The sequence below is a fragment of the Dromiciops gliroides genome, chromosome 2 (genome assembly GCF_019393635.1).
Source record: "Dromiciops gliroides isolate mDroGli1 chromosome 2, mDroGli1.pri, whole genome shotgun sequence".
Lineage (NCBI taxonomy): Eukaryota > Metazoa > Chordata > Mammalia > Microbiotheria > Microbiotheriidae > Dromiciops > Dromiciops gliroides.
In genome coordinates this window covers 263,213,409-263,233,473 of record NC_057862.1, presented here as the reverse complement: position 1 = coordinate 263,233,473, position 20,065 = coordinate 263,213,409, and the positions used below count along the sequence as shown (strand labels likewise).

General features: G+C 33.4%; 1 protein-coding gene across 1 annotated transcript in view; it reads left to right on the top strand.

Annotated features, from left to right (window-relative positions):
* MDGA2 (MAM domain containing glycosylphosphatidylinositol anchor 2) overlaps positions 1 to 19,379 on the top strand; it is a 707,950-nt gene extending 688,571 nt beyond the window's left edge. Inside the window, exons 16-17 of the mRNA XM_043986356.1 lie at positions 6,055 to 6,160; positions 14,413 to 19,379. Of these exons, the coding sequence (XP_043842291.1) occupies positions 6,055 to 6,160; positions 14,413 to 14,501 (195 nt within the window). The 3' untranslated portion in view covers positions 14,502 to 19,379. The remainder of the gene's footprint in view (positions 1 to 6,054; positions 6,161 to 14,412) is intronic.
* Positions 19,380 to 20,065: the final 686 nt, after the last annotated feature.

The following is a 20,065-nucleotide window of genomic DNA, read 5'->3' as shown; positions in this document are numbered from 1 at the left end:
GTGTAAACTTTTATTTTGCTCATGGTTTTCAGGTAGTTCAATGATTTTCAAATTATCTCTCCTGGTTCTATTTTCCAGGTCAGCTGTTTTTCCAAGAAGATATTTCATATTGCCCTCTATTTTTTTATTCATTTGGATTTGCTTTACTGTGTCTTGGTTTCTCATAAAGTCACTAGCTTCCTTGTTCAATCCTAATTCTTAGACAATTATTTTCTTCAGAAAGCTTTTGTATCTCCTTTTCCATCTGAATTTTCAAGCTGTTGATTTTTTTCTCATGACTCTCCTGCAATGCTCTCCTTTCTCTTTCCATTCTTTCCTCCAGCTCTCTAAAATCTTCCTTCTATTTGTCCTACTTTCTCTTCGAAGTCCCTTTTGAGCACTTCCATGGCCTGAGACCAATTCATATTTTTCTTGGAAGCTTTGGATGTAGGGACCCTGAGGTTGTTATACTCTTCTGAGGGTACACCTCGATCTTCCTCATCACTAAAGAAATTTTCAATAGTTTTCAACTTTCTTTGCTTGTTCATTTTGCTATCTTTTACTTGACTTTTAACTGCTACTTACAGTGGGGCCCTACTTCTAAGCTACACTGTCCCAAGCTTCAGAGGGTCCCAGGTGTTTTAGTTTGAGGGAGGGCAGGTTTTTCTCTCACCTCTCCTGTTCTCTGGTCTGAAGATAACCTTAAGCCAAGTTGCTAATTAACCAGCCACCAGAATTTTGTGTTCTCCAATGGCTCTCTATTACCTCCAGGATCAAATATTAATTCCTGTTTGGTATTCAAAGTCCTTCATAACTTATTCCACTTTCACTTTTTTAGTCTTTTTATACTCTAATGTATAAAGTTTAACCCCTGGCCTCCATCTATGTATTCTTTTATCCAGTGATACTGCCTAACAGCAGGTTCCTGAATATGATAATCCATCTTTTGAGTCTGGGCTTTTTATCTGGCTGTTTTTCCCCTGCTTGAACTGCTCAACGACCTCATCTCTATCTCCTGAATTCCCTGACTTCCTTCAAGTACCAGCTAAAATTCCTTCTTCTACAGTAAGACTTTCCCAACACCTCTTATTTCTAGTGCCTTCCCTCTATTGATTATTTCTTACTTATCCACTACATAGTTTGTACATATCTTTGGCATAATATCTTTCCCATTATATTGTGGACTCCTCTAGAGTAGGAACTGTGTTTTGCTGTGTATCTCCAGCACTTAGAGCAATCTCTGTTGCATAGTAAGTGCTTAATAAATGCTTATTGACTGAAATGAACTGAAGTTCATTTGTTTCAGGCCTTTCCTTCCATCATTTATTTTCTTATTTAAGTTCCATTTTCATCTTTTCCCCATTGTGTACGTTTCAAAGAAATCTCTTCATGACCCTTTTGTGCTAGTTTCTTTGCTTTAATTCCATAAGTGTCTCCCATTTTTTTTTCCTTTTACTAGTTCCTGATGATGGGGTAATTTATTTCCTTACTTAGACTTTCCTTAGAAGTTGTATTTATTTTTGATTCTTGTGTTTCTGTTTATTATGGTATGTATAAATCAAATAAACTCATGTCTATGTTTGTTTTTTCACAATGATAAATCTTTATTTTTCAGCCTTTAAAAGTTGGTTTAGACCGATTCTTGAACTGATGGTTCATAGCCATTAGCCCTTTCTACTTTTGTACCTGTTTCATCTCCTGAAGGTTTTCCAGAGCCACCACCTTCACTATGCAGTTCCATTAGCTTTCCCAATTCAAATTTGGGCTTCTTGAGCATCTTGACTTTTTGAACAAATACATCATGAAGAGGGTAATTGGAATGGCAAGCATTTTCTATGTCTTTTCTAATGTTGTCTGGAATTAGTTTATTTACAATTTCTTTCAAGTCATTTGTCTGCACCTCCTGGGTCATGATTTCCATATTTTGCTTGAATTTCAATTATCTATTCTTTTAATACTATTCTGTTTTGCATTGGGAAAAAGGGGCAGGCCTGAATGAGTGAAGAATTAGAAGAGAATGGAGAAAATGTCTAGACCTTGAACCAATTATATTATTTGAAATGTCACTGCATTTTTTAAAAAGTCATTTGACAGGGGCTTAGGCTATGGAAGACATGAAGCAAGATATATTGCAGATATCCTAACAATGAAGAGTCTAGTGAAAGAAAATGTTGAAGTTTGTTCAGCTAATGAAGAAGTAAACAAAATATGAGATAAAGTGATAAATCAAAATTGACATAAGATTTACAACAAAAGCATAAAATGATAAGATAAACATCACAGAACAAAATAACGTGCAACTTTAAGCTACTGAAAGAGAGTGAGAGAATAAAGCAAAAGATTCGACCAGTATTTTAAGCATAATAATGAAACTAGTAGGTCTTATACAATTAAATATGTGTCAACTACTTCATACTTCCAAAGTGTGGAAAAAAGGTGATGCATTTTGTTGCAAATAGTTTGCTTAATGACTTGAGGTGTCTGACAACAATGTGGTATTCTCAGCATATCCAGAAGTTTTGGAAATTATGAGATATGTTAAAGAAACCATATTTCTCTGATTTTTTTTCTTTGGAACACTTAGCAAAACTGACAAAAGAAATAAGTGCTTTTTACAACAAGTGTTGTATCATGTGGAACTTTGCTTGATGCTGAAGAAATACAAAAGAAACTAAACTATGGACAAGAAGGAATTTAAAAGCTAAAATTGTCTTAGATTTTTTTTTTCATGTTTTACATTTCCCACATATATGTAGATTGACTTATTACCATATAATGTGCCCTCTGGAATGCCTGCTACAAAAACAAAAAGCTTGTTTTTATCTTATATCTTTTCCTTTCTAATTTCCCCCATTTAGGGGTTCTCACAGAAACCAAGCTTCCAACTGATGACACAGTCTCCATGTATATCCTTTCCAACACTGACTGCATTTTCATTCATTCCCTTCAATTGAATGGTCAACGTGGGGTAGTCAAATACTCCTTGCTCCCTATTTTCACTTTCAGGTTCTCCCCTACCATCATCAGGAACCTTTCCTCCTTAGAGATTCACACAATCCTGGTAGCTGTTAAATATATACCTCCAAGACACTCCTTCCTTCTTCAATTAATTAAGTACCTGGCTCACAAACTCTCTCTCCTCCTCAATTCCTCCTGCCTATCTTGTAAACCATTTTCACAATCTTGATGCTCCCTCAAAAACTTTAACCTTCCAGTTCCTCAACTTACTCAGTTCTCATGACCTACTTCTCCACCCCATCTCAGCCATACACAAAGATGTTCAGACACTTGAACTTACCACCAATCACAAATGCCTTCATCTTCATGAACTCTGAAATTCCCATATCTAATCACAATTTATTTGTATTCCACCTCACCTTCTGTTTTTGGTACTAAACTACACCTTGACCCACACCTCTAATCCCTTGACCCTTCTAGTCTCTTCCAGGCCATCATCCCTGCACTAGTCATACTCCTTTTCACTTGTCAACTCTATACTGTCTTATTCTCTTAAGTCCTTTGACCACTAGTCATATCACAGATTATGCCCTATAAAGGTCCAGCCTTGGATCACTCTCAAGATCTGCTATCTTGAATTCTACTAAAATGCTACTAAACAAAGTTGGAGACAATCATGCAACTATTCTGACTAGGTACACTACAAATTTATGCTTCAACTCAGTGTAGATGAAGAGAATGAACCTGCCAAAGCATAAAATATTTGTATAGATTGAATTACAAAGTACCTCAGTGCAATCAATTGGAAAACAATTTATGATATAAAACTAAAGTAACTAAAATTCTCATATTCTTTGACCCTGAGATTTTACTGATAGGCTAATAAACCAAGGAAGTCACTGATAAAAGAAAGTCATCATATACCTCATAATATTTATAATAACAACTTTTGTGGTAACAAAAAAGTGAGGAAAATATGTTTACTGATTATGGAAAGGCTAAAGAAATTATGGTACATGAACTTAATAAAATATTACTGTGCTATAAGAAATTATGAATTTGATGAGTAAAGGGAAAACTTAAACTAATGTAGAGTGAATTAAACAGAACCAAGAAAACAACGGTGACAACAATGTAAAGAATAAAAACAACAAAACAATTTAAAATGAACATTGCAGAATTACAAAAATTTAGCATGACCACAAAGAATTAATTATATTGGCATATAGTTCTTTTTTGCTTTAATCTGCCCTGATTTGGTGGGTTGAGATAATGTTTTTCTCATTGAGTATACTAAGAATATTTGCTCTCTTGATTTTTGAGAATTTTTTTTTAATATTTATTGGTACTAGTTCTACTTTAAAGTTTAATATAATCCATACCTTTGCAGAGGTAGAGTGGAACATTGCATAAATTTTCACACTTTTTCTATGATTGATTTTGCTGGAGTTTTTTTCCTTTTCTTAAAAATACTGTTTATTATATGGAAGTGTAAAGGGGAGAAATGTAGGGAGCAATTTAGATGACAAAAACAATAAATAAAATTTTATTTTAAAGAAAGATCATTGGTGAGAAAACAGCTTTAGTTGAATTATGGTTTCAGAGCCAGATTGCAGAGAATTCAGAATTTAGTGATAAAAAAGGAGTTAAGGGGAAAAGACATATAAGAGAGTAGCTAGCAAAGTGAGAGATGGGCATATATAAGAGTGTGGAAATAAGGAGGAACCAAAGATTAGAAAGAGAGTAGGGGAGAATCTACTGACAAATACAGTAAAATAATATGGAATTATGCTAAGAAAATCATTTAAATGTATCACAGATGCTTATAAAAGTCAATAACAAGTGACTTAGCAAAGAGAAGAGCCACCTCTTCATGTGAGACAAGGCTAAAGGAGGACGTAATTGAGAAAGGCATCTGAGTGATGTGAAGTGAGGAGGGAAGAGAGCTTTTGTCAAATGGACTCAACTTTTTTTTTCAGTAAAATATGAATTGAAGTTTTTAGCTTAACTGAGAGAAATTGTAGGCCACAGGGAAGACAAAGTTCGGTATTAGGAGTCATAAAGGAGAGAGGAAGATGGAAAAATAGAAGGGTAGAATAAGATGAAGGAATTTCTGAGTTAATGAAGATGGAAACACTTCTTCCTGCATTAATGTAGTATAGTCAGCCAGACAATTTTTTACTTGTGCCAAAGTTCTTAACACATCTGTTCTTCTACTTTTGTGCAGAAATTTGTATTTGTATAGAAATTATAATTGTAGCAATCTCCATATAAGTGATGTTCTAAACTAGAAAACTATCTTAGAAATATTACACCTTTTAAAATTCCAGAGAAGGAAATATGTAAGCTTTTTTATTTTTTTTTTCTTTTTTGTGGAAAATATTTTCAAGAATGTATTTAAAAGTCACTAGTTCAGGGCAGCTAGGTGTCAGTGGATAAAGCACTGACTCTGGATTCAGGAGGACCTGAGTTCAAATATGAACTCATACATTTGACACTTACTAGCTGTGTGATCCTGGTCAAGTCACTTAATCCTCATTGCCCCACAAAAAAAGTGACTAGTTCTCAGAAAAAAAAAAAGTATCGTTCACTTGTTTTCTTTCCCCTGAAATCAAGATTTCTTATTTTATGTATTTATGTATTTATTTATTCATTTGTTCATTCATTCATCTGTCTATCTATCTATCTATTTATTTATTCATTCATTCATTTGTTTGTTTGTTTTGTGGGGCAATAAGGGTTAAGTGACTTGGCCAGGGGTCACACAGCTAGTAAGTGTCAAGCGTCTGAGGCCAGATTTGAACTCAGGACCAGTGCTTTATCTACTGTGCCACCTAGCTGCCCCTGAAATCAAGATTTTTTTTTTTAGGGATGGAGATCTGGCTTTACGAATAACTGGAGAACTACTCCTATACGAGAGCTAATATTTCCCTTAAGTTCAATAAGACTTGTTGTGAATTTATGTCCATGGTAACTAATTAATAATTTATTAAACACCAATAAAAATAAGACATCCTTAAATTTGACAATTAAGAATTTGCACTCTCAATTTCTGATAATAAATTGATTATACAAATCATACTTGCATGATTAAATTAATTTTATTTATTTCTGTAGCTCATCTTTGAAGGTATTCGGGGCCCTGGCATAGAAGGTGATATTGCCATTGATGATGTATCAATTTCAGAAGGAGAATGTGCAAAACAAGATTTAACTACAAAGAGTAAGTGGCACTTACACCCAAAGAATTGACTGAAACATATGAAATATCACACACATACATATATGTAAATGTATATGTTTACATATTTATAAATATATATATAAATATTCAGCACAATATATTTATATGATAATGTCAAATCAGAAATTTTATACTACTCTAAAATTTACCAAATCATTTTACATTTTAATAAATCTTAGAATCAAATGGTTTAAATGTACATTTTTAAATATATATTTTATATTTTCCACAATGAAATGTATAAACAATTTTAACAATCTTGAAAAAATGAGTTCCAAATTCTCTATACCCCTTTCTCCCCACCCCCTTCCTAAAATAGTAAGCAATCTGATTATATATGTCCAATTCCTGTAAAATATTTCCATATTAGTCATTATGTGAAAGAAAACTTGAACCAAAAAAAATAAGTGACAAATAGTATGCTTCAATCTGCAGACTCCATCAGTTCTTTTTCTGGGTATCTATAACATCTTTAATCATGAGCTAAAGGTACATTTTACAAAGCTAAAGCAAAGAAATACTATTTTATCTTGGAAATATAGCTCTATTAAATAAATATTTTAAAATATTTCAATCATCTAGGCAAAGTGAAACTGAGCTTGAAAATAAATACATAATTATGAGTCCACAATTGTCTTATTCAACTAATTCATGAATGAAACCATTTGCCCCCTATTAATGATGATTAATATCCACATATATAATACTATTGATAAGTTGTGGATGTTCAGATTTTTGAAATAACAAGATGTGTTAGAAACATAGGTTCATAAGCTTTAAAATATACATTTCTTTTTATTTTTATTGATAGATATAGATATGTATTAAATATATACATACATTATTACATAATAATTTTTTATAATTTCCCAATATATCCCCCTCTATACTTCACAAAGGGAACCATATATTGTAGCACAGAATAAAAAGGGGGGAAGGGAACAGATCAGCAAAATTAACCAATAAATTTTTATAAAAAGATTTTGCCACTATATGGAGTATTCTACATCTAAACTTTCCTGCTACTTCAAAAATCTTCTTGAGGATCAACCTTGGTCAGTATTACTTTACAATAATCATTTTCATTTTTGTTATCGTTGTTGTTCTTTCCCTCATTGTAGTCTTATGTATTCTTTTTTTCTTGTTCTGCCAACTTCATTTTGTATTAGTACAACTCTACTCTAACTTCTCTGTATTCTACATACTTACCACTTCCTAGAGTATAGTACCACAGTTTGTTTAAACATTTCCTGTTTTATTTTGTTTCTAGTTCTTTGCTACTATAAAAAGTACTGCTTTTTATGTTTTGGTGCATATGAAACCTTTGTTTTATCATTGGCATCCTTGGATTATATGTTTCGCATTGCGATAACTGGGTCAAAAGGTTTGAATATTTCAGTGACTTTCTTAGCATGATATCATAAATAGCTACTATTCAGGCTAACTTTCTAAATAGAAATAGCCAATGATGCTCCATAAACATCTTAATGTGTCTAAATAATTAAAAACAAAAGTCAATGTAGAATAAGCCAGATGTCCTATCACTCTACATGTTTGGCATGAATATTCCCATGGCAGACAAAATTGATTAAATTGACAAGTATTTTTGGCATTTTGTTTGCTAAATGCTGAGATGGTCTATATCATGAACTATTTTGACTGAAAACTTCAGGCAGTTTTCAATAGGACTGAAAGAAACATTTCAAACTGAACACTAAGCTGAAACTTCTTCCTGTGTCAGTCCATTTAAAATTTGATAGCTATGACCAGATGAATAAGTCTTTTCCTCTCTGAAAATCTTTTCACTCCTTAATTTGCTTTGTTGGATTTTCATTCTTGTCATACCCTTTAACTATTGCTTCACCCCAAAGTTCTGTCTTGAGTCCTTTTATCTTTTCTCCAGATATCTTGATGATCTCATGAGGTACCATGTGCTCAATTATCATCTCTACATAGAGGACTCTCAGAGTTATATATCCAACCTGAGTCTCTTTCTTGAGCTCTACCTGGGAATTCCACTGCTTATTGGACATTTTAACTCAATGTGCCATTAGCATCAAAAAGAATTCATTATCTTTCTCAAAAAAAAAAAAAGGAAACCCTAAACTTTCCTCCAAATTCCCTTTTACCATTAAGGGTACCAGCATTCTTCCACCCACCCCAGTTTGAAACCTCAGTGTCATACTTGATTCCTCACTCCCACTATTGAAGAACAAAAAGCTGTACTTTGTTTTGGGGACAAAAACATCCTAGAAACAAGTTTCTGGTTAATCTAAAACTAGTTAAATTTCCAGTATTAGTGTATTTACATTATTAGTTAGTTTACCCTCTTAAATCAAATAAGGACCTATACATGTCAGGCGCTATGCTAAGGTCTGGAATTAAATAATTATTTTCAATAAGTAACTTTTATGATAACCATATTTCTAGGGGAAAGTAACACAAAATTGTTACTTAAAAATTGATATTGTTTAGTTTAATTGAACAGAAATAAACACGAAAAAGTATTACAGTTCTGGCAGTATCAGAGAAAAGAAGGGGGCATATTTGAAAGAAGTTGCAAGAGTGAAATTGATAGGTCTTGGTGAGCCAAGGTGAGAGATAGTGAGGAATTTGGGATGACTCCTAGATGGAGAGCCTGAAGATAGGAGGATGGTGTTGTCCTCTACAGTAATAGGGAAGATAAGAGGGAAGAAGAATTTGTGGGGAGATGGGAGAAATAATGAGTTCTGTTTCAAACATATTGAGTTTATAGTGTTTATTGGACATCTAGTTGATTGTGGGAGTGATCCATTGTTGAGGCTTGGCTGGGTATAATCCTTAACACAAAAAGGGGACTAGGGAGGAGAGGAGCACAATGTAGAATCAAATTATTTCACAAAGAAGTCAATATGGGGAGAAAAGGAGAGAGTGGCTAGTGTAGGGGAGATAGCATGGGAGAGAATTGAAGTGTCCAGAGATTTGAGGTCAGGATGTATATGAAGAGTGGAATTATGTAAGGGAAGGCAGAGATGAAAAGTCAATAGATTTTGGTCAGATAAGGGGATTTAATAATTCTTGAACATGAAAGTGATATATTTGTTGGTGATGGAAAGATGAAATATACCACTATCTTTGTATGGGGCTGAGGTAAGGTAAAGGAATAGCTCATGGAAAGTAAGTAGACTGTTGAACTAAGTGATTAGGGTATTCGAGGAAAACAATTTGTATACTGGAGTTCTCTGGTATGAGAGAGTATGGTAGGAGGAGAGTTAAATAGTAAGGCAGGTATCAAACTCATTGGGGAAGCAAAGGGAATGACCTGGCATTTTATAGACAATGGCTATTATGATTTTGATTAGGTGATAAATGTGAAGTGTAAACCTCAAAGAAAGATAGGTTATTGAGTGATATAAGGAGGAGGAGAACATGGAAGTGGTAATGGAGAGTATTCCATTACCGTTACTCCTCTGCCTTTACCAGTGAACCAAGGAGAATGAATGAAAGTACAGCCAGTACTAAAAAGAGTGGCCAAGAAAGATCTGTCATGAGAATGAAGCCAGATTTTAGTAAAAGTTATTAGATGGAAGGAATGGACAAGGAAAAGATGTAAGATGAAGGGAAGTTTGTTGTTTATGGAACAGGCATTCCAGAGGGCATGATGGAAGGGCCAGGTGAAGTTAGAATGAAATTTTGGATCCAATGATATTGGATCACTGAATATTATGGAATTGGGTAGGGGTTTTGATGATAATTTACAGGAGTTTAGATTTACTGGATTCATGTATATGCTCCTGCAAAATCCCTACTCTCTCATTTCTTCAACCTCCTTATGATTTACCTCTTTATAGTCCTCTTCAGCCACCTATTGGGATGGTTACACACTAGATCTTTCCATTTCCCACAAGGGTCCCACTTCCCTAAATGGAAACTATGACATTCCTCTATCTGACCTTAAACTACTATAATTCCACATCTCTCTTATCTTGTCACCATAACTAAGACCTCCTGTTCCTCAGTAATGTCTCATGCTATTTTGATTTCACATTTGCCCCTCTCTAACTTCAATTCAATTGTTAACCTCTACAATTCCAGACTTTGCTCTGCTCCTGCATGCCTTGCCCTGTCATTGCTTTTCTCTTCAGACAGCTAGGTGGTACAAAGCCACCTAACACCAGGCCTGAAGTCATGAAAATCTGAGCTCAAATATACCTTCAGAAACTGACCAGCAATGTGACCTTTTGAAAGTCAATTAACCTTTGTATCAACTTCCTCAACTATAAAATGGGGATAATAACAACAACCTACCTCCAACAGTTGTTGTGAGGATCAAATGAGATAATATGTATAAAATATTTGGCACAGTTCCTAATACATAGTAAGTACCATATAAATTCTAGTCATACTCTTCCTCCTCTTCCTCCTCTTTAGTAGTAGTAGTAGTACTACTACTACTATTACTATTACTGTTACTATTATTACTATTACTATTACCATTACTATTACTACTACTATTACCATTACCATTACCATTACCATTACCATTACCATTGCCATTGCCATTGCCATTGCCATTGCCATTGCCATTGCCATTGCCATTGCCATTGCCATTGCTATTGCTATTGCTATTGCTATTGCTATTGCTATTGCTATTGCTATTACTATTGCCATACCTTACAGGAGCCACTGAATGAAGCCAGAGAAAATCATACAAACGTTCTGGCTGGGCACACTAAAAATTCAAATATCCAACCTTAACTGGCTTCTTACTATATCAAGATACTCTTTTATTCCTCCCTAATTGATTCCTAAACAATTTCACTGAAGTTATTTCAAACTTTTTCTTCCTCTTCTCTCGCTCTAAAAATGACCCTGTCTCTTACATCATTAAAAAAATCAAGTTCATTTGATGTAAGCCCTCTCTTCTTATTCTCCTTATCTCAAAACATATTATCTCTCAATCTCTCCTCCTTTTCCACAGTCTCTAACAAGGTTAGCCCTTATATATGTGTTAGTTAAATTATTTGTGGCTAGGCTGTGCTTTGTAAAATTATTGCTACTTATAAATTAATGACTGTTGTACCCATTTGGGCAGTAATTCTGTATTATTAATTAATATTACATATTATTAAAGTATTGACCATGCATCTCCCTGACTTCCCCCACTAGCCACAGGCTTACAGAACTAAAAAATTATATACCCTTAAGAAACAGCCTTCTGAGCCAAGAGGGCTAGGAACAAGACAGAGTGGAGAGGGTATGTGGGGAGTAAAAGAGAGTGTGACCCTGGTGTCCCCAGAGATTTTATCCCCCTTAGATAGAGGTGGATCCCCATACATTGACTTGGGGGGTGGATTTTAACATTCAGGTGCCTTCTTCCCCTATCTAAACTAAAGAATCAATCTGCATTCCTTTTGTTCACCTGAACTTATCCCAAGAAGGGCTGAACCAAACTTTCTGGGGTGAGGCGCAGAGAGCAGTTAAAACTAAAACAATGTCTGGGTTTATCTTAGAAATTCATTATTAATAATTATTTTCTCACATATATGATTCCCTATACACCTTAATCCCATCCCCCTTGTTCATTCTCTCTCTCTCTCTCTCTCTCTCTCTCTCTCTCTCTCTCTCTCTCTCTCTCTTACTCCCTCCCTCCCTCTCTCTGTCTCTCCCTCTGTCTCTCCCCCTCTCTGTGTCTCTGTCTGCCTCTTTCTCCCTATCTCTCTCCTTTTTTTCTCTTTCTCAACTTCAACCTCCCCCTATTGCTTTCAAACATGCCAGTGTACCTCATCCTCTAAATTAAAAAAAATTCCCTACACCCTAACATCCCTTGAAGCTATCATCCTATATAATTTTTTTCACTTTCTCACCCAAACTCCTTTGAAAAAAAAACTGTCTACATTCTCTGCCTCCATTTCCTCTCCTGTCACTCACTCCTCAACCCTCTGTAATCTGGTTTCCAAACCCATCACTCAACTGAAATGTTCTCTGCAAAGTTGCCAGTGATATCTGAACTATAAAATCTGATGGTCTTTTCTCAGTTATAATCTGTTTACCTATGTGCTCCATTTAACATTGTTAACTATCTTTTTCTCCTGAATACCTTTTCCCAATTCACCTCCTACCTATCTCACCACTCTTTCTCAGCCTTATTTTCTGGCTCATTATCCATATAATGTTCCCAAGCTGTGGATGTTCCTCAAGGTTCTGTCATAGGCTATCTTCTTTTCTCCTTCAACACTCGCAGGAACTTCATTAGCTCCCATGGATTTAGCTATAATATTGGCAGATGACTCACTACTAGCTAGAGTGACATACTCTGTAATGCTCTAAGAGCACTGGGTGTGGAGTCAGGAAGACATGAGTCAGATACTTATTAGCTGTGTGATCCTGAGTAAGTCATTTAACCACTCTGTGCCTCAGTTTCCTCATTTGTTAAATGAGTATTATAATAATAAAACCTATATACCAGGATTTTTATAAAGATCAAATAAGATAATATTTTAAACACTTTATAAACCCTAAAGTGGTATCTAAATACTATTATGATTATTATTCTATATCCCAGTGTTTCTCCTGAACTTTAGTCCCTGAATATATTAATTGTCTATTAACTATTTTCAACTGTAAATGCTAAAGATATAAAAAACTCCTCATGTCCAAAACAAAATTCTTATCTTTCCTCCTAAACTCTCCCATATTCCAAACTTCTTTTACTATAAAAGGAGCTACCATCTGTCTAGTCTCTCAGGTTTGGAATCTCAGCAATATCCTGGCCAACCTTGTTCTTTGTACCTGTATGTCTTTTGCAGGCAACCCATCTCTACATTGACATAACAGTTCAGGCTCTCATCACTTTTCATTTAGATTATTGCAAAAGCCTCCAAATTGGTATTCCCTGATTCATCTCTTGTCTCAATATACTTCTGTCAAAATAATTTTCCTTAAATGAAGATATGAACTTGTCACTTCCCTGCTGAACCAACTCCAGTATTTCCCTATTTCATCTTCAATTTTACTTTTAAATATCATCATTACCTGTCCCCAGTCTAATTTTCCAATCTCAATGGACATTATTTCCCTTCCTATATTCTCTACTCCAGCCAAACTAGTCTTTCCTTTGTTCCTTAAAAAGAACACTGTATCTCTTATCCCCTAAACTTTATAGTGGCCTCCCTCCTTATCTCCATATCTTAGAATCTTTAAGGTTCAGTTCAAATTCCATCTTTTGCATGAAACCTTTCCTGATTCTCCCAAATACTAGTGTTCTCACTCCTAAACTACCTTTGTATGTTTCTCTCTTTATTAACATTATATTTATGTTTATATACTTTTACATGTATTTTTCTCCCCAATTAGAATGTAAGCTCATTATGAGTAGAGATTATATAATTACATTGCCTGGTATGTAGTAAGAACTTCATGAATATTAAGCAGTTCGTTGGTCGGTATAATTGGCCTTCCCACAAGATTATGGGATCTGATGTCTGATAATTTCCCATAGACAATAAATAGTGACTAATCCAAATATAAATTGTTAAAATAGTTAAGTGCAGAAAGAAGGACACAAATTTCCCTCTCTGTAACAAGCCATCATGGAGTACAGCAAAAGCAGACTTCCTAGTACTTCTAACCTTGAAGTTATTGAAAAAAATGGGGCTTGGAAAAAGATTGAATGAACTTTTTAGGGATTTCTGGATATTTCCCCTAAGCTAATTTGTTTTCATCTCAAGTAAAACTTCCTTCTCCACTTCAGTTCAGTATGTAAACCTAGACAATTAAATCCTGAGCAAAATTTTATATAAGATCATATACATTTGAGTTTATAATTCTAAATTTGAAATTCTCAAGTTATCATCTTAGGTAGATACATTGTTTGGTTTTCAAGAAATATACATCTACCTACATAATTGAAATTTATGTCTTTTGTGACATTTTTTCTTAGAATGTTTATGTACTGAGCTGTAGTAGAGGTGAAAGTTTTACTTTAGATGGAAAGAAATAAATATAATACAATTTTTATTTCCTTCATCCTTTGTCATGGCAAAGTCCTTCCAGATAAAGGCCACACACACACACACACACACACACACACACACACACACACAAATACATGTAATTTGTTGTTGTTGTTGTTTAAATGGTCTTCTTTTTCCAGTTATCATTTTCCTTAGTGCACTAAATTTTTATTGTGTACATCTCTGAAAAGCTAATTCTACTTCTTCTGTTCTGGTATTTATTTTCTTTACCTTTAGATTCAGTTGATGGCGCTGTTGGCATTTTAATACATATATGGCTTTTCCCAGCTGTCGTCCTCATCTCTATCTTAAATCCTCGAAGGTGACCTTATCCTGGCAGAGGCTATAAAAGATTCACCAAGCACTGACATGAAGAAAGAGTCTTTGTAAATGGACATTTAAAAACAAACTACCAAAGATTCCTCCACTGACTACAGACTCCAAAACAAAACAAAATAAAAAAATAGCACTGGGGATAAAAACATCATGGGAGCATAACTTATTCCAAACTACATATGAAAGGTGATCTTGACATGAATAAAGAAGAGACCTACCTTCAGGGGCTCTCCTGGCTAATAAGAATAAAGTTTCATCTGGTTAAACTCTGAAAAAAAAGAGCTATAGAAAGAAATCCTTGTCAAAGCACAAAGTCATGACTGGTTTTGTTTCAAAAGAATAGTTTGCTTGTTACCTTGGAAACCTAATGGCCTGCCAACAAAAACCTCACAGTAAACAGGGTATGTGAAGAGCTGGCATTTATTTTCCCTTCAAGAAGGTTTTTAGTAGAGAATTAAATAAACGTAGGCCCTTTTGCCTTTGGCTGTTACTTTTTCTTGAAAATAATCCTAACTCAGAGCTTTTTAAGACATTCATGTCCTCTCCCCATCCTCTTTTCCCCTACCCCCATGGCTAAGCTAGATAACTGTATGCTGTCTCTTTTTGCATGCATTATTATCCAGGATGTGAAACCTGGGCTTACGTATTACACAGGCTTATCGGAATTTGCTTGCGGCCACTTGAACATCCCAACTAAGTCATCTGTTCTAATGAAGAAACCAAACCACTATCTTTTATAAAATTGCCATGGAAACCAAGTGCCTTCAATGAAACAAGCCTGAAAATTTTTCAACACAGAAGCTTGCACTGCTAAGAGTGGTTTGTGTAAAACTATTTTATAAACAAACTACAGAGGCTAAATGTAATTAGAGGCAAGAAAACAAAGCCACTTCTGGAGAAGGAAGAAACTAAGTTGCTTCGTAAGCCCTTTCAGATGAGATATTTGTTTAACCAGCTAGACAGCCATGGCCTTTCAGCTTATTATCCATTAGAAAATAGCTTCCACTGATACTGGACATGGGAACTACACTCCCCAACCCCCTTTATTAAGTGGATCAATCAGAGCAAAAGATTGTTATTTAGAATATTAGGTGGTAAAATACAAAAAATGATTTCATTAATGTCCACTTGAAATGAAGTTGGCCCTAACTTTAGAAGTCCTAGTTTGTTGATTGAGGGAAAAGGAAAGCGTTTGTGATCACAGTATATAGAAACTCTACAGCAACACTGGAACTGAGAAATCTGTCTTTATTCTAATTACTGAGGGTAATATGCCTCTGCCCTTTAGTCAGACTCTGTGCAGATTGTGAAATAGTATTTTATTATTTTACCAACATTTAAAACAACACACAAATACTTTTACAAAAAAAATTCTGTAAAAATGATTTTGAGCTACCTGAGGACAAACCATTACCTTTAACCAGCCAGTTTTCCTATGTATTGTAAATTTCCCTTATACTTGTTGGTTATGAAACTTGATGACCTTTTTCCTTAAATTATTTCAGCTTTTAACTTCATTTTAAAAGACTTTTGTCTAAAGAAGAGTATCGTCATCATTATTATTGTTATCATTAATATATATTGATTATACCCCAGGGTTAAAAACTGATTATGCAAATAATTGGGATATACATATTAAGATTTAACATTTGAAAATATAAATATAAAAAGCACAACACAATGTAGTGGAACAATGACAAGGCTTAATATTTCTTTCAATTCTGTAGAAATGTTTGTGCAAATTAAGTAATTCATCTGAAATGATCATTTTACAGCTATGTTCAATAAAGCCTCTTTCCAGGTAAGGTATGTTAAGACGTATGTGTGTTTGTATGTATACTCACTTATTCACCAAGCTAACGGTAAATTGATTATTTTTTACTGGTTATATTGTCATTAGGTATATCTTTGCACCTTGATGTCTAAGGACAAGAATTTTAGAAAAAAAATAATGCTTTTGAAAATGTCAGTTCTCTTTACATAGCATATTGGAAAAATGCTATTTCAATGGTACTGTATCTGGCAAATATGACATCTTAATTCAGAATGGATGTTCATATTTGACTAAGGAGAAAATCATCTTAAGTCTTCAACAAGTTGTTTAACTGGGCTGTTAAAAACCTGAAACATTATAAAAAAAATTGGACTCCTCTAACTCAATTGAAATGAAAATTATTTTTTTCTTGTTGTTCGTCCATGCATTGAATTGATCCCTTATATCTAAGAAACACTCCTTTTATATTTGTCTCAATCCAATGACTTCTTTTTTCTTTGGTTAATTATGTTTGTAATAAATCTCTTTATGATAGAGATCATAATACTTGAGTAGACTACTATTTTTTTTTCAGCCAGGCACTTCCCTTTAATTTTAGTTAACAAAAGTGATTTTACTTGTGAAAAAACTTTTAGTAATAGAAATCTCTTCTTGAACCTTCACAAAGAAAACTTCATAAGAAATTATAAAACTAAAGGTGGTTCTTTTAAAAACACACATGTACCAAACAAAGATGGTGTAGAATATGTCAGTCTAAAGGGCTCTGGATCTCTTAGATAGACTAGAAGCTGAATAATTATCTCCTTTCAAAACAAAACTATAGTTTATCTACTTTAAAAACGTAGAATAGGAAACAAGAAACTTTAATTCTTGGAAAATGGCAGGTAAATAAGTTAAGTATTATACCCTCTTAATAATTTAGTCTAATGTTATTTTTCTAGATAACAAAGATTTTAATGTACATGGCATAGTTGAACTGACCAACATGGTTAGTATGATCCTTGGTGGTAAAAAAAAAATATGAAAATTCTACATTTTGTCAGAAGCATTTTATTTTATGTGAAAAGTCTCAATAGAAACCTTTGGATTTCCTGGGTATAAGCTTATAGCTGTAATTTCCATATTTACCTGTGCTACTTAATTTGAATATAGTTATATAATTAATGTTTTGAAATTGCCAGAATTGAAATGATACCTAATTGGGCTACTGTTCATCAAAAGGAAACAAGAAAGACAAAGTAAATCTTGTATGTATATGTGAATGTACATACATAGAACATTTTTATTGACTATGCTATGTACTCATGTCACTCACTGTTCTATTTTCCTTTCTCATTTCTTTCTCTCTGGCCCTTCAATCTACACATTTCACTTTCCTTTTTTTTAAATTTGTGTCTATTTAGCCCTATCACTTATTTCATTGTGTTATTTGCTATCTATCCCTATAACTATTTTTTAAACAAAATAAATTGTGATTGTCATATGCTAAATAGTATATTGCAGGTAGTATAGCATATGATAAAAGTAGTATAGCATATCATAAAAATTTATTTTAAGACACTTTGTTTGGGATATGGTATGCCATAATAGCATGATAGGCTAAAACTCATAAGTTATTTCCCATTGATTACTAAATTGCCTTCAAATGGCAATGAATTCTGATGATTAAACCACTTGGGTTTGGGTTGCAAACATGCTAACTAACTGTATTATATATTATCTGTGTAATAAGTCATCCCATACCTATTTTACAATGTAACAAAATCCAAAGTCTAATGTACTAGGTTTTCACCAACCATTCATTTTTATTTTAGAAGCCTTATAATTGTCATGTTTTAACAAACAATTTAACATATGGAAAATAGAATTAATTTAATGCCACATTTAAGGATTTGAGAAATTTGTATGGATATTAAAGAGTTTAAGTTTTATGTATTCACCCTTTCTAGCAAGATATTTGGAAAAAGGTGAGAAAATTTGATGTTCTCTTTTATTTGAATGAATATTTTCTTTCAAGTATATATTCATTATCACTTTTTTTAAACTGTGCCTTTTGATAGTGTGAGGTGTGCCATAGCACATCAAGCCTGAGTAGGCCTATCCCCAAATACATTTGCCTAATTACCCAGCAACTACATCTTTCAAATTACTTCACATTGTACTACAAAGCAAAGAGTTTACTCTGGTGCTGCTGGATGGCTGAAGTCAATTAGTAATTAATGAATTTACTGTAAAAATAATAAAAATATAGGAATCATCTCAATCTTGCCTTTTTTTCCTCCAGTGTTCCCTTTCTGTCATCAATTTATGGGTTTTTAAGTAGTTTGTTTTTTAAAATGATGCCCACAGTACTTCAAATTTCAACTTACAAGGGAAAAAAAAAAACTATGATACAATATGAGGATTCTTCCTCCAATTCAACTGCAGCATCAGATATGACATTGGGATAAATTTGTGTAGTATTTGTAAAAAAGATGGAAATGCTAATTACATGGGAGGGGGGAAACAAAAGAACTCTAAACCATAAATAAATATATGGGTAAATAGTAAAATGATTAGTAACAAAAGGATCGAAAACCGTGAATCTACTACAAATTGAATAATGGATTATCCTACCATATCTTGTATGAATTTTAAATTCATTAAACTTTGGTGCAATTTCATTATTATGATCCAAAATATAGTGTTATCAAAAATGAAAAAAATTGGAATTGAAAACTTTTAAGAAGTGAGGTCAAAAGACTAATATGTAGAAACTGAAGGTAATATATTGGAAAGAATACTCAGTAGTAAAAGGAGTAAATTTTAGTTATATTAATTTTTCAACAGATTATTTAAAATGTACTTTTTTTGAACTGATATAAAATGATAGTTTGTTCATTTCAGTTTGAATTAAGTTCATATCTCATTGATGCCCTGGCTTCTTTACTTAGGAAAATACATTTTTCCCTTTAGCTCCATGTTCCAATTTTTTTAGATATAATTTTAATCAATCTTATACTGAATTCTATATTTGATTTCTGGTTACATTATATACATGTATGCTTCTAGATTTAATTTGCTTTTCCATTGGGTATTTTTCCCTCTGTTAAATAGTCTCAGATAGATGTATGTTATTTTCCATTTTTTTCAATAAATGAAATCATGTTAAATACCATTTTAGTGTTCTGCAGACATTTCTACTATTTATAACTGTTAAAAAGTGAGTTGAATGGATATTTTAGTGAAATTCATTTTTTAGAGTTTTTTTTTTTTATTATGCCATTTTATCCTAGAGGAACTTTATTTAGAAAATAATGAAACAGGTGTTAAAATTTTGCCTAGGGTCTAGGAACTTTTTTTGCCTAACCTAGGAAGTAGCAGAGCCAGAATTAGAATCCAGGTGTTTTTACTTTTAGTCTGTTTCCACTATACCACATTGCCTCCCTAAAATAGCAATTATATTTTAAAACTATCAAAATATATGAGAGATCAATGGTTACATCAGCATGGGAAACTGAAGTTAGGAGCCTTGACTCATATAAGATGAGGCTTGGTTCCTTGCATTCAGTCTTTGACACATTTGACACTCTCTACTCCATGATCTTTACTTATTTATACCTTAGATTTTAATACACACTGAGGATTTTCCCAAAAAGGGAGAGTGAAAAGGTAATTAGTGTACATATAAATTTTGCATAAGACAGATGATTCATTACAACACTCAAACTGGATGCTAAACATAAAAGTCTCAAGGTATCCATTTAATAAAAGATTACCTTAATATTAACTACTTTCATA